The sequence below is a fragment of the Mauremys reevesii genome, linkage group 2 (genome assembly GCF_016161935.1).
Source record: "Mauremys reevesii isolate NIE-2019 linkage group 2, ASM1616193v1, whole genome shotgun sequence".
Taxonomy (NCBI): domain Eukaryota; kingdom Metazoa; phylum Chordata; order Testudines; family Geoemydidae; genus Mauremys; species Mauremys reevesii.
The window spans coordinates 195,624,193-195,640,106 of record NC_052624.1 but is presented as its reverse complement, the minus strand read 5'-3'; the positions used below and the strand labels follow the sequence as shown (position 1 = coordinate 195,640,106).

General features: G+C 38.5%; 1 protein-coding gene across 3 annotated transcripts in view; it reads left to right on the top strand.

Moving 5' to 3' along the window:
• Nucleotides 1-15,914, top strand: part of LOC120399305 (cadherin-7) — a 109,074-nt gene that overhangs the window by 59,018 nt on the left and 34,142 nt on the right. For all 3 annotated transcript variants that reach the window (XM_039527458.1, XM_039527459.1, XM_039527457.1), the window contains exons 4-6: nucleotides 1,713-1,832; nucleotides 5,343-5,510; nucleotides 6,804-6,991. In XM_039527458.1, the coding sequence (XP_039383392.1) occupies nucleotides 1,713-1,832; nucleotides 5,343-5,510; nucleotides 6,804-6,991 (476 nt within the window). The remainder of the gene's footprint in view (nucleotides 1-1,712; nucleotides 1,833-5,342; nucleotides 5,511-6,803; nucleotides 6,992-15,914) is intronic.

The following is a 15,914-nucleotide window of genomic DNA, read 5'->3' as shown; positions in this document are numbered from 1 at the left end:
CACAACGTTTATTTTGTAAAAAGTCCTTTATAGAATATCTGCTCAGAAACACACATGGTAGAAAGATTTCTATATGAAGGTTTCCTACCTAGAAAGTTTTCTGCAGGAGATATTTGTATGAAGGGACTTATCTTCACTCCAGAGGAGATCCAGGTGCACTAAAGAATGGTTTAATAATTTAATAAGTCCCTGATCTAGTCCTCTCATGAAGTTTAGAAGCTCATTTGGCTTCATCAATGGAGTTTGAAAGTACGCAAGCACAGTTAAATTTGAAGAATTTACAAGCTCCCTATGTTGTGGCTGCAGAGCTTGTCATTTCCTTGCAGACATTTGTTTGTAGACCTTGAAAAAACCATGAGCAGTGAACAAAGACCTTACTGTCTGAAGATGTTGTAAGCATCACTTGCAATATTTGCAGACCTTGTAAGCTCCATTGTCAATGCTTAGAGACCTTGTAAATTCCAACATAGTAAGCCTGGCATTCACAAGGAGCACAGAATATTGAATAATGGTTATAATATTCATACATGCCAAAGTTAAGGATTCTGGCAGGGTTAAACTAGGCCTCCGTATTAGCTTTCATTGTAGATCAAGCTGTAAAACCAGTTTAAAGTACTGAATCAAAGGTCTTAAGTACCTACCAGGTCCGTAGGTTGCTGAGAGGAAGGTGACAAAAACCCACCATTCCCTGTCTAATCTGACAGAGAAAAATTCTTTCCCAGCTCCCAAAAGCTGACTAGCCTGATGCAAGCCCCAAGGCCCAGAAACCCAGTTGTTCTCTAATCCCAAAAAGGGGCAGGGTGGGAGTTGTTCATCCCAGATGCAGAATGATACCTCAGGCAAAGGAAAGGTCTTATTAATCCTCTCATCAATTGCATGGGAGCCAATGGGCTTTTGCTGAACCCTTCCAGCCAGCCAGCCTCCCCTCCCCAAGCCAATGAGGAGGCTGAGGGCCCAGAAGGAGGAGAGGAAAATGAGGAGAGGCAGTCCTTAAAAGGGGCAAAAGTTTTCTTTCCCCAGTTGGCCCCAGACAGGGAAGAATGGTGGGGATGAGGCATGTATAGAGTTGTTGCCATAGCTAATAATGAGTTGGGGTCTCAGCCCATTTCTGGGTGGACAAGTGTTTACATAGCAAATTACCATCACAGGGGCCCTAATGCATTCCCTTATTGGTTGTCTGATCACTGAGGTCAAACATTAGATGGTCATAGGGAATGAATGTCCCTCATACTTAAATCTGGTCCCTCCAGGTCAGGACTGAGCTACATTGATGGGGCAATGTGGGGTGGTTCTCACTGCCATTTACTGTGGTGTACCTATCTTGTGGACTACTAAAACACGTACATCACAAAAACAGCCAAGCCAGCTCTTTCATCAGAACGAAAAATAACCGTAAAGGCAAAATATTACAATATTCAATAAGATTATGTACTGTTTGTACATTTGGTGAGGAGGTTTTAAAGGGCAGCTGTTAATCTGTACTGATGTTACAAACTTGTATCATAGTAGCCTGTAGTAGTCATTTAGAAAGGTGAACTAACATTCTGAATGGGATCAGTGTGGAAATGTAGGGTGGGCTAGTCACTTGCTATGCTATGTGGAAGCAGAGGGATGGAAAAAATATAACGTTGTTTGTAAGTCTAGCTTGTTGCATTAATGTAATTCAGAACTGTGGGACATTTAACTAAAGTAGTGTCTTAAACCTTTTATAGGAACTTCTGTGGTTCAGGTAACAGCTACTGATGCAGATGACCCTACTTACGGCAACAGTGCCAGAGTGGTGTACAGTATTCTGCAAGGACAGCCTTACTTTTCTGTGGAGCCAAAGACAGGTAACTTTTTCAGGTTCCCCCACAGATAAGTCCACAATAATGCTGAGATATAGTTTATACCACATTTGTTTGAAACTCAGACGGGATACCTGCTAGTACAGTGTGTTGTTAGAAAATGAATTGTGGTTTTAGTGGTCTTATTTCCATATGTCAAGAACATGTTTAGTTTGTAAATTAATAGCACACATTTGAAATATATAACCACTTGAAAATATTTTATCTGTTTTGTCCTTCACTGTGATCTCACCAGCTTCCTTGTCCATTGCCCCTACATACACCAACCCTCTTCAGGCTTCCTGAGATTCCTCTTCTGTATGACCACCTTTCTCAGCTTCCGTTTGCTGCCAAAAACTTCACTGTGGGTCTCAACCAGTCTCCATATCTGTATGGGGCCTGGCCTAGATTGTTCCTTTGAAACTTTGAACATTTCTGGATTGTCTCTAGATGTTCTCAGATGAGCATAATTCTCTGGGTGTGCCTGTTTAAGAAGTCCCAACAACATGCAAGTAGCCAGCTCAGAACCAATACAAAGCCATAAACCAGCTAGGGTCCAGGTTTAAATCTGGGAGTTTAGGCTGGTGTAGGGTTGTGGATTTGGAAGAAAAATGGTTAAAAAATTCAGACATTTCTTGATGAAATGATCAAAATTTCAACATCTCCACCTGAAGCCTGTTCCCACTTTCCACCATCTCAGTACACATCTGTAGCAACACAATGAGATTAAGCATCAGAGAAAGTAATTTTTGGCACAAATTTCCAAGGTGTTCTTCACACATCACAAATCAGTGTCATTTATTTTACTTAAAAGTAGACTGTAATAAACACTATGGTTTACAATGTGGGCCTGCAAGCATTTTGTGCAGAAGAATCCATTATTCTATTCCATTCTGCTTTGATCCACATATTGTACTAATCATTGTGATATTGGTAAACATTTGCCACCAGTTGCTGCATATCTGCTGCAGTTATTGTTATCATTATTATTTTCATTTAAGCATTCATGATATTCTGTACAAGACATACAGATTAAGACTTGCCTCCTGCCTGATTTTATTTTGTACTCCTCTCGGTTCTGTGTTTTTATTCCCTTCTCCCAATTTGTAAATGTTGTCTCCTTTGGGATGTCTTCTGACTCCAGATTTCCTCTTCAGAGAGTGAAAATGAAAATTCTGTGAGAAATGTCAAACAATTCTTTTTAATTTTTATTGAAAAAAATTAATAGAAAATGTTTCTTTTTTCCCTTTGACCAGGGCTAAAAACAAGGCATTGTGCTTTTGAATGCCAATAATCACTTGTCACTTTTCTTCCAGCCACTACCAAAAAGAAATATTTTTAAAAACAATTTTCTGTATGTTTCACAGGAATTTATGAACTTTTACAGCCAAACATCATGCACATGTCCTTACAGTCTTCGTGAAGTTTGTGAACATTATCCATTCTATTGCATCAGTTCTTATGAAGACAAAATTAGTAACTTTTGCCCTTTTTTCTTTAAGTATGTATCTGGTCCCTACCAATGTAGTATCTGAGTACTCAACAGTCATTAGTGAATTTACCCTCACAATGTCCCTGTGAAATAAAGAATTCTTACTATCCCTATTTTAAAGTTAACACAAACTCAGGCTCAAAAAAATAAAACGATTTACCCAAGGCAACTTAAGAAGTCTGTGGCAGTGGTGGAAACGTAACTCTACTGAGTCCAGTGCAGAGCATAAACCACGTGGCCATCCTCTCTCCAGCACTTTAACAATGCCTGAATTTATGGAAATGAGCTATATTTTGGTATAACTGCATTCACATCAGGGGTTTTGTACCCATTTCTAAGTCGATATACTGGTATCTAAAATTTGTGTAGACCAGCCTCTTGGATAGTGGCATGGTAACTTCTGCTCAATCAAAATCTTTGAAGAATGAGACTGAAATGTTTTGTTATGTTTTTATTAGTTGTGATGCCACAGTCCTCTATGTACATGACAATCATCTTCCAGAAAGGATGACTAGCATTGGAAGAGTTATGACAGTAGCTATAAATGACAAAAAGCCAGCAAATCAGAACATTTAGAAACAATTAAAAACAAATATGTTGTGAAATTAAGTATTCATTTTTTTCCACACATTTGTTGTACCATGAAATCTATTTGTAAAGCAAATATTTTTGCACCGAAAAGTTTAATGCAGAGCCCTGCATTCAAAAGAAGAGAAGATAAATTGAACTGTAACTAAACATTTGACAAATCTCCGATGAAGAGATACGGGCCCCAGTGTGCCTCTCCTTTATTTCGGTTGTTTGTTTCCTTTGTTGGTGACACTAAGCATTGGTAGAGTAAATGCCTGCCTCTCTGGAAATCAGAGTTAGCAGCTGTACAATGTACCAAACATGAAATATTCATAAAGTCATCATGGTTTGAGAAGGAATATTTATTTATCTGATACGTATCAACAGAGCAGAATGGGTAAAGCAGTGGATTTTTTGCTGCTTTTAAAAAAAAAAAATTCAAATCATAATTACAAATTATATGTAAATGACTGAGTGGATATAACAATAATATTATTTCATATATTAGAGTATTTCAGTTAATACATCAAAGCCACCTCATTGCATGGAGTGCTTTAGAAGTGGCTACTGTTTAAATAAATAGTAGCCAATACAAAATAGCTTCATTTGAAGGCACTAGTAGGATATGAGATTAATAATACTAAGAATCCATTTGGTCAATGACAATTTCAAGACATTTGTTAAATAGTTCACTCAGCTTGGAATCTTGAAAAACAATAACAAATATGTCTTTCTCCGTATCACCAAAATAGTGGGGAAATGAAGGTATATGAGAGACTGGATGGCTGAGGACCCAAAAAATGTACAAGTGCCAGCAACTACATGAAGTACACTAGGGACTTTGATATTGCTAATGATTTTTCATAGAAGGATCTCATAGTACAGTGGTGGGTGGCAGTATAAAACCATAAGGCAGAGAGAGCCATTAGCCCATGGTACCATTGGTTGAAAATTGTTACCTTCTGACGGCAGTGAATGGTGGACACTTTGAAATGAGTGTGCGGGTTCAGTTCAGTTCCCAGTGAAAAGGTGCCATGACAAAATTGATACTAATTACCCCCCTTCTTGGCACTCTCAGCAGAGATGCAAAGGATTGAATGGACATGGAAACTGACCCAGAGGTAGTTATTTCAGACCAAGCTTCAAACAATTAGCAGGAGCTTACACTACATGGCTGATGACTATGTAAAAGCTTTCTATGAATAAACTACTTTTCTTGATCACTAATTTCACAATAGGAAAGATAAATCTATAAATGTTGATGCTGTCCCAGACAGACCTAACAAGGACCTTCACCATTGTACCTGACAATATATTATAGACATGGAGATACTGGGTCAAGTCATCATTGTATCTCATTACAACACTATTCTTATAAGGCAAACATAATGTTTATATCAATATATTTACCAATAATAAATGCAACCAATGACATTGTGTGTTTTGTTCTCCAGGTATTATCAAGACTGCACTTCCGAACATGGATAGGGAGGCCAAAGACCAGTATTTACTTGTTATTCAAGCAAAGGATATGGTTGGACAAAATGGTGGACTGTCCGGGACCACATCTGTAACTGTCACCCTGACCGATGTCAATGATAACCCACCACGTTTTCCACGGAGTAAGTTACCGGTACTTTATGACAACTGCTACCATTTCTAAACGTTCTTGCATGCTGTACATGCCATCTTTAAAATGGAGCTTATAATACTTATCTCTTCTTTAAAGTGCTTTGGGATCTCTGGATAAAAATTGTTATATCACAGCTAGGTTATATTATTAGTAGTATTAGTATTATTACATTGTAAAAATCTATCTTGTTTATCAGTCCACATAAAAATATTTTTCAGATCAGTTTAAGCAAAGTGATGCACACTATATACATATATTAATATCTTTTGCTCTTTCCCTGACAAAGGAAAGATAAAAGATTTATAGTGCAGCATTTACTTCTTGGGTTTCAAGATGCATATTTTTTTCTTTCTTGCGTACAGTTCACATTCCTTTGGAAATTCAGCAAGATTTTTCTTGTGCAGACACTCAGTGTTTCATAAGAAATCAATCTTGGAAGAACCAGAAAACCATCTGCCCCCAATTTACTTGAGTTGACCAAAATGGCTCTTGACTTAAACAAGAAGAGGAAAGAAACAAGTATATTACGAAATTCAAGGCACCCTGTTTATAAATTACATTTTATCTCATCCCTTTTCTTTCTTCCAATGGTTTTTCATTGCTATGGGAAATTAGAATAACGTGCAGAATGTATTCATGCCCAATCTGGCCTCTTCTCAAGTGTATATGAAAAACAAATATGTCCAAAGAGAAGGAGAATTAGATTTCCTGCCACCAATTGCTTGTGGTATTAATAGAACAACAGTGAATCTATTTCTGGAGGTGAGAATGGTATTGGCTGCACACTACACTCAGAAATTCTAGCTGCATTGTATATCACCTTCTTCTTGAACTACAAGGTTGAAATGTTCAAGGGAGAGGGAGATGCACTTATTAAAGGGTCAGAAACTGAGTACATCTCAAGATCCAACCATGTCAAGTATGGGCGGGGCTTCCTTGAGATTTACAGTTATAAAAATTAGGTCTAATACTCATTCTATTGGCTTTTACTTTATTCCCCTGATATTATAGGAAATATACCAACAATATCCTGTTCTCTTGAACCTTTTTAATAACAGTTCATCTCATTACTTCACACCTTAATTTAGCGAGATGCTGTCTAAATAGTCCTACAAACCTGGTGGGAGAGAGTAGAGGATGGAGAAATGATATCCGCTGTCTTTCACCTGAAAGAGCAATTGGTCTATTTTTCAACTAAGATTTTTATGTGGTATCTGTTGTCAAGTTGTCAAGTTAATATAAGTCATGACCCCAGGTTCAATGATTGTTTTAAATTTCACAGGGTCATATCAGTATAATGTCCCAGAGTCCTTGCCTGTGGCTTCAGTGGTAGCCAGAATAAAAGCTGCAGATGCTGATGTGGGACCTAATGCTGAAATGGAATATAAGATTGTGGATGGTGACGGCCTTGGAGTTTTCAAAATTTCTGTTGACAAAGATACACAGGAGGGAATCATTACAATTCAGAAGGTAACACTGACTCTTTTTTTTTTTTATTTATGGCGGAGTAAGACCAATGTAGTAGGTATAAGGATGAGACTGTATGGTTAAAATGAGGAGGATCCTCACCTGCTGTTACTGGGTCATGTTAGCAGATGTCATTTTGATTTCAGTTTTTTAAAAAATGCCTGAACATCATTTGTACTAGCAGCAAAGAATCCTGTGGCACCTTATAGACTAACAGACGTTTTGCAGCATGAGCTTTCGTGGGTGAATGCCCACTTCGTCGGATGCAAGAGTGGAAATTTCCAGGGGCAGGTAAATATAAGCAAGCAAGAAGCAAGCTAGAGATAACGAGGTTAGATCAGTCCGGGAGGATGAGGCCCTGTTCTAGCAGTTGAGGTGTGAAAACCAAGGGAGGAGAAACTGGTTCTGTAGTTGGCAAGCCATTCACAGTCTTTGTTTAATCCTAAACTGATGGTGTCAAATTTGCAAATGAACTGAAGCTCAGCAGTTTCTCTTAGAAGTCTGGTCCTAAAGTTTTTTTGCTGGAGGATGGCCACCTTAAGATCTGCTATTGTGTGGCCAGGGAGGTTGAAGTGTTCTCCTACAGGTTTTTGTATATTGCCATTCCTAATATCTGATTTGTGTCCATTTATCCTTTTCCTTAGAGACTGTCCAGTTTGGCCGATGTACATAGCAGAAGGGCATTGCTGGCAATGCCCTTCCCTGGCAACCTCCCTGGCCACACAATAGCAGATCTTAAGGTGGCCATCCTCCAGCAAAAAAACTTTAGGACCAGACTTCTAAGAGAAACTGCTGAGCTTCAGTTCATTTGCAAATTTGACACCATCAGTTTAGGATTAAACAAAGACTGTGAATGGCTTGCCAACTACAGAACCAGTTTCTCCTCCCTTGGTTTTCACACCTCAACTGCTAGAACAGGGCCTCATCCTCCCTGACTGATCTAACCTCGTTATCTCTAGCTTGCTTCTTGCTTGCTTATATTTACCTGCCCCTGGAAATTTCCACTTTTGCATCCGACGAAGTGGGCATTCACCCACGAAAGCTCATGCTGCAAAACGTCTGTTAGTCTATAAGGTGCCACAGGATTCTTTGCTGCTTTTACAGAACCAGACTAACACGGCTACCTCTCTGATACTTGACATCATTTGTACTGAAAACTCTTATGATTTTATCATGAGTCCAATGATCTTTGGTGTAATTTTTTTAAGTCCCAGCACGTATAGAATTATCTGAGACTCTCAGCTTTCATTTATAAAAATGTAGATTTCTAGCCCTCAAGATTGCAGAGAAAAGCCATAAGGCAAATAAAAAGGATCCCAAGTTTATTTTTTTTAAATCTCATGATTTTTAAGCCATTCTCATCATTTTTAGGGCCCTGAATTCACAATTAGAGCTGTGTAGGATCCAGAATTTCCATTCTGTGGGAAATTCCACAAATTCTTTACACGCTGAAGAGGTGATTTCTGCATGATATTGCAATGTACTGCCTGATCCTGTGAAGGTACTGAGTACCTCCTGAGAGCTGCTGAACTCCCGTGAAGTCAGAGCAATGTGAGGATGTTCGGCTTCCCCCAGAATCAGTTCCTAACACTGCAACGTGATTTGCAAATATCCTCTTTCAAGGCAGAAGTGATCAAGCATACTTCCTGCATACTGTGCTGATTTCTACTTAACACATATTTGAAATATAGCTAGTGAAAAGTTAGCCTTTTCTTTGTTCATCAGCCAAATTCAGTGTGGCTTCTTCAGCTTGCTCATTTAATGTCTCCAAGTACAGCTCTGGAAGAATTATGCCTGTCCTAGAGGGAGAACATTTGTCAGTGTCACACTGAACAATATTGAATCAGTCTGGGGTCTCTTATGATCCAAGTCAGGAGCTGATGCATATGTTTTAATTTTGCTATCAGCCTGTAGGCATGGAACTTAGACTCTGAGAATCTCGATTTCAGTGTTGTGCAGAGTGGGGTAAATAACTGCCATTCATTATTATTATTATCTCTGTTGTCATTGTTATATTTATTGTTGGGTTTTGACCTGTCCTTTTCAGTGGTGAAAATTTGGTCTGAAAAGTGTTTCATGAAATGTCTGGTGAACCACATTAAAAAGAAGGTTATCAAATTTTGACTCACTCTACTACTCCATTCTGTTAAACATTTGAAACCTTTTTTGGGACAAAAAATAGTGCCTCAGAAATATGGTAATCTTTTAAAATGGAAAGTCAGACTTTTTTTCTCAAATAGGGGTGCTTCCAGCATCCCATTCATTTTCCTGCTTTTAGCAGCCTGGCCTCATTTGCAATACCGTCACACACTAAAATCTACCCTTGAAGCACATGGCAAGTTCAAGACCCTCCACAGTACAGAAGCTCCACACTGGAGTTGCACAAGGGAACACAGTGTGGGGTGGGTATGTAGGGGTGCCTGTGAACAGTTGAAACAGCCTCCTTGCTAAGCTTGCATATCCCATTGCAGACAACATTGAGTGAGGGGGAGAGGGATTGACAGTGGAAGACTCCAGGACTGATCCCAGGCTTGCGGCTAGGATTTCATTTCCCAATTCCCTTTCTCTGCAGTCTACTTATACAGAATTCAATTACGGGTTCTGTATGCAGGTGGAGTGGATTTCAACTATAATGACGAACATGCTAGCTCACAACTGAATCAGCCAGAGGGTGTCACTGCATGGTAACATGACTGAGCTCTGCATAGAAGTGTAAGAGAATGAGCGTAAGTTTGTAACTTGGAATTTACCTAATAGCAATGCTGTGCTAGCAACTGCAGGAAGAATTCTACACAAGTGTCAGTAATTCATTGCCTTCTTCCCAAAAATCAGAGTATGCATTAAGGAACAAAATTTGAAAGAAGCCTCAACCCAGCCTCCAAATTTTTTGCCCATAATTTAATACATAATCTGTTTGTGTGTGCAGATGTCATTTGTGCACATACATCAAGCAATTAGATGTCATGGGAAACGCTTCTGAACAAGGAGGCTTGTGTTCAGTGTACAAAAATGCATGTGTAACTGTGCCCCTTGGCTTTTGCACATAGTTACTACAGTCATTTGTGCAAATCAAGCAAACAGGCATGCAAAGGCCCACTTGCTGTTAGAATAAATATAGGAGCACAGTTACACTTGCTTCTCTGTTTAATATTTGGCTTCCTGCTACTTGGTTTTCTCTTAGACATTATGATTTTACATTCTGGCTTTAGTAGGGCACAAATTTAGAGATAATTAAAATTTTGGTCCCATTGCTAAAGGGACTTAATTTTGCTTAATTACAAATCATACACAGAGCTTATAGAATCATTAGTTAAAACAAATGAAGATGAGATTTCCTAAAATTAAGATATCAATGATATAGAAAAAAAATGAGATTTAGGGATATTAGCAAATAAAGCAGAACTTGTGTATATTAAGACTGAATGGGAAAATGAAAGAAACTACCCAAGTCAGCAAAAGATGTAAATAGTGTATTTTAAAATAATCTACTAAGGAAAGAGCTGAGCGGATGTTTGGAAAGGGCCAGACACAGGGCCCTGATATTAAGACTCAGAAGCTAGTTTATAGTTGTGTATTCAGTGAGATTATTTGTATCTAATATATCTTGCCCATTTAATATGGCTAGTGTCTTTGCTGAGGTTGAGATTCAAGTATGAGCTTTGGGAGGGTTTTAGAAAGATACACATCTGTATCTTAGGTGCACATGTTCCAAAACAAGGAGTTGTAGTCTTTGTAGCTGTACTCTAAAGTGTCCAATACGTTATTAATAAAAATAAACTTCATGGGGTATATTCTGCCCTCATTTACACCTTTTCATTCCTGCTCAATTCAGTGGAGTTGCACAGGTATAACTGGGGGCTCCATGAAGGCTGATTTTGGATGAAATCTTTTAATGGTGAGAGATGCACAGGGAAGAAAAGTGGATCTGCTGTTCTCATGGTTCATGCTGCCATGACAGTACCTGGGAGGACACGGTGTTGAGAATGCTGTACTGCTGCTGCCTAGTGCCTGATGACAATGCACAATAACTGACTGGACTCCTAGTCACATTTCATAGCTGTTAGTTGAGGCCCCATTTGAGGCAATATTTACCTGATGTGACAGTAGCTTTACCCTCTACTTGCATTCCCCTGAGCATTAGGAGGGACTGGGCAAAGGGAAGATAGGATCCCTACATCTTCCCACTGTTCCCTGGCAACACAATAAAGAGCAGGATTTGGCCAGTAATATCTTAGGCAGCATTGCTATGCAGGACCATGTAGAAGTCTTGCATATAGATCAGTAGAGATTCCGGAGCTCTCTTTTCCCTGGACATTTTGGAAGGATCCTTCCCTCAGTTAATGGAAGAGGTGGGAACAAGACTCATCTTTTGATTGTGTGCATGTGCTTGTGATGCTTTACCCGACTCCATGCCAGGCAAACCAGGATTGGATACCAGGACTGGATGAAAAGGAGAAACATTTGATATTTAAATTTGTTTCAAGCTCATGTCACATAAATTAATTGTTTTTATTTTCTTTTGATTTTGGAGATCGTTCCTTGGGTTAAGAGTCATGTCTTCTACAAAGCAGAGCACTCTGTTGGAGATTAAATAATAATAATGGGTGAAATCTTGGAAAATTGAAATCAATGGGAGTTTTTCTATTGACCAAGTTTAATCTAGTAAATAATAATAATTATAGAAATGAGCCATTTACGTTGCTATTGGCATTTTAAAAAACCCAACTAACCAGCAAATTAAATCCCTTCTATATCACATGGCACATATTATGCATTTGAGTTACTAATCTGTTCCTACCTAACAATGCATGCACTGTTTGTATGAGCAAACATTTTATCTGCTTATATATAGAAACACACATACCAATATATTGATACATCCTTCCTAGCATGTCAGTTTTCATTTACTGCCTGAAATCAGGACTTGAAAAATTTACCAGATTTGTATGAGTCAGAAGACAAAACCTACTGGTCAGAAGCAAGTACAAATAATGAATGAATGAGGACTCACTACCAACATCCCAGAGGCAGTGGCCTCCTGAAAAACCCAGCCCATACCTATTCCCAGCTACTGGAAGGATGGAAAGTCCAGGGACTAGTAGCAGGGTGCTGTCCTAGCAACCTGCTTAGGGTATCCATCTTTCATAGCGACTCCTGGCTTGTAGTTATCTGATCAGTTTGGAGCCCCTTCCTCTCCCCACCATGATACCCCCCCTCCCTCACCAAACAAAACAAAACAAAACAATTCTTCTGGCTTCTGGAAGGGAGAAAAAGTATGCTAGTTTTATTTTTCCTCCTAGCACAAAACTGCCTTCCTGACCTTTGTAAGGGCATATCTTCACGACTATCTCTTCACTACTCCCCTGGCTGCTGCAAATGGAAGGAGAGGTTTTTTTGCTTCTCTGTGTGTCCTCTAGCCTCAGGTTCTGTTTTTCCTACCCTTAGTGAATAGCTAAGTAAAATCAATAGGAGTTAGGCAACTCACCTACTTAGGTGCTTTTGTAAACCCTGCTAGGCACTTGTATGTATCTTTAGGGGCCTAAATTCCTTTAAACATCTGGCCCTATGTAATTTTTGAAAATGGGACTTAAGCACCTAAGTCCCTTAGGTGCTTTTGAAATTTTTACCCTTGGTCTCTCTTTGCCTCAGTTCTCCATCTCTAACGTGGGGATGATAGCTTTTTCTTACCTCACAGGGGTGTTGTGTGTGTACATATTTTAAGTGGTGAGGCATGGGGGGGGGGCATTATCAATAACTATGATTGATAGAAAACTTTTTTTAAAGCTTAAAATCTACAGATGTGTATACCACTCACCACTCACAAGAAAAAGTGCCAACTGTACTTACCAGTCGTACATGGAGTTTTAAAACTTTGCCTGTCATGCTCTGTGTTGGTCTCCCTAACCTTTTAGTTGTTTTTTTTTAAATATGAATGTTTAAAATTCACTTTATTTTTAAAGTATGAATGCTTAAAATTCACTATATTTTTAAAAAAAGGGATATGACTGTGTTGGCATTGTGGGTTTTATTTGCTGGAAGAGTGAGCTGAAGAGACAATGGAGGGAACATGATTGTAGCAATTTCACAATGGACAGAGGGAGCATGACTATGGGCTTGTCTCCTCTTATCAGGGGATCGACCCATGGTGATTGATCCACCGGGGGTCGATTTAGCAGGTATAGTGAAGACCCGCTAAATCAACCGCTGATCACTCTCCTGTCAACTCCGGGAATGAGAAGCATAAGGTAAGTTAATGGGAGAGTTTCTCCCATCAACCCAGAGTGGTGTAGACACCAAAGTAAGTTGACCTAAGGTACGTTGACCCCAGCTACATTATTAACGTAGCTGGAGTTATGTAACTTAGGTCGACTTCGCCCTGTAGTGTAGACCTGCCCTATAACTGTTCTTTCTATTGTTTGATTTTGGTGTTCTTGAATGAGCCTTATCAACATTTAGCTATTAATATTTTATTTAGTAAGGACCCATATAAATTACTTACACACTCTAGTTAGCAGCATTTTGAAGGGAAGAGTAATTTCCCTACTGATAAAGTAATTGTAGAAATTATATCACATTCTTCTCCCCTGAAGTAGCTTTGGAGTTGAAATAGAATATGTGGAAGTGTAATCATGGTTTGATCAATTATTACACCCAATCACAATAAAGGAAACTTACTTTTTCAAAGTGTCTGTACAGAAATGTGCTTGGACAATTGCAAAACAAATTTGCACTGGCCTTTGCACAATCCTGACTGGTGTACACACATCCGATGTTTTGAGCATACTTCTCTTTCTGTATGAAAAACCATACCCACAATTTTGCACAGGCCATATTGTATATGCATTCTTAAGCATTTACACCCAAGGGTAATAGGTGGAGAAGAGAATCATGTATACTGATTTCAGTTTTATTTAAAAGAGTGTCTGTACCCATGTTGTAGGCAACAGTTAATCGTACAGTCCCAAAAACATCACCCCATAACACAATACATTAAGAAAATGATTGTACAAGGCACTTGATAGATAACAAAGTCTCTTATATCCATCCCATCCCACTCCATCTAAAAGTTTGCCTTCCCCGGAAGTCTTGTGAAATATACAGCTTTTAAAGTGGTAATGGTAGTAGTAGGTAGGTTGTGCATATCTTATTTTATTTAAATAGGATATATAATAAAGTCCTTAAAAGTGATAGAGCTTGATCCAAAGCGCTTTGAAGTCAATGGAATGACTTCAGAACAGACCTTTACTGCAGTGAGAAATCCTGAAAAGCAGTTGGAAGATGGTCATACTTGATTTTTGTCTAGTAACAAGTATCAAGAAGCAAGAGCTTGTAGAGCTGCTGTTGAGTTTGTCTTCATTTTCCTCTCATACACACCTCCATCACCAATATCACCACCCAATTTGAATGTTATATGAAAAAAATTGAAAACAAGTGATGCACAGTTGTGTGTGTGTGTGTGTGTGTGTGTGTGTGTGTTGCTGTTGAGTGATTATTTTAAAACCTGAACTGGCTTCTAAGAGTAATATTGGCAATTATAAAAAGAGGGCTTTTATGAGTGAGCCTTTGAGTGTTAACATTCCATTTTTTCCAGCTAGAAAATTTGCTTTCAATTCTGTATCAGAGTTTACAATGTAAGAACTTGAGCTGTTCTTGGTTCCTTTGAGATATAATGTGCATTTGTTTGATGTACTGTGGTTTTCAATATGAGACCTCAACTGGGCTTAAAAATGGAATTTTCACCTCTGTCAAGTACATTATTACAAAGTTACCATACAGTAAAAAATGAGCATTACAAAAATGGGCTTACTGTGAAGGATAACTGAATATCCAGCTTCTGTGCTATGGATGACTTGTTTTGTAATTTCCTTCAGATAGGACAAAATCCCTATCCCCAAAAAAGAAAGAAAGGGAAAAAAAAGACAAGATGAATGGAGCCTGTACAGGATCTAATCAGATAACACTAATGCACAGATATTAATGAAGCTGTCAAGCTCTATTCACTGTACTGAAGAAAGAACTAAAGTATACATTGTCCTTTTAACCTTCAACACTGATGTAGTGATTTGTAAGCTTTTGGCTTGGTATTCTTTTACTGGAAACTGTGCTTCTGTTATAGCATTCAGTAATGAGGGGATAATCTGAAGGCCAGTTAAATGACGCTCTGTATAATGTAAGCATCAGTGCTAATTAGATTGATAGAGAGGGGAAAAAAACCAAAATCTGCAGATCTTTCCAGTGTACTTTTCTTCCTTTTATTAATGTTTGTAATGTGCAGTATCCTTGTAATTTTCTATATTGAAAGTTAACCTTTTTTTAACACACATTTCTTCCAGCTCAGTAATATCTATTGCTTATATCATAACTGAGAAAGGGTTTTCCATCCTCCCAGATTACCTGAAGTGTGTAGCTTGATTTTCTGATTTAAAGCCTGCCATAGAAGGCACAAGTGTCCTATTTATGAGCGTTTGGGAACTAGATCCTATGTCAGAATCAAACTCTTAGGGCTAGATCCTACTGCTGCTTCATCTTATTATTAAGGAATCATTTTGCTGGATATTGTACACATATATGCTAAGAGACAGTCTCTGCTCCAAAGAATTTATAATCTAAAAAGACAAGGCAGACAATATTATTATCCCTATGTAATACCCATACTAGAGTTATTATGACCTCCATGTAACAGATGGGAAACTGATGATCAGAGATATTAAGTGACTTGCCACAGTTACACATGAAGTTTGTGATAGTCAGGAATTAAGCCCCAGACATTACCTGAAAAACAAGACATCTTAACCTCTACTCTAAGTAGTTCCATTGAAGTCTGTGTGGCACTACTCACAGTGGAGTAGAACACATTCCTCTGCTGGCACCTGTTCAGGACTGAATTTTACTCAGTATTGAGCATTACTTTTGCTAGAAAGTATTT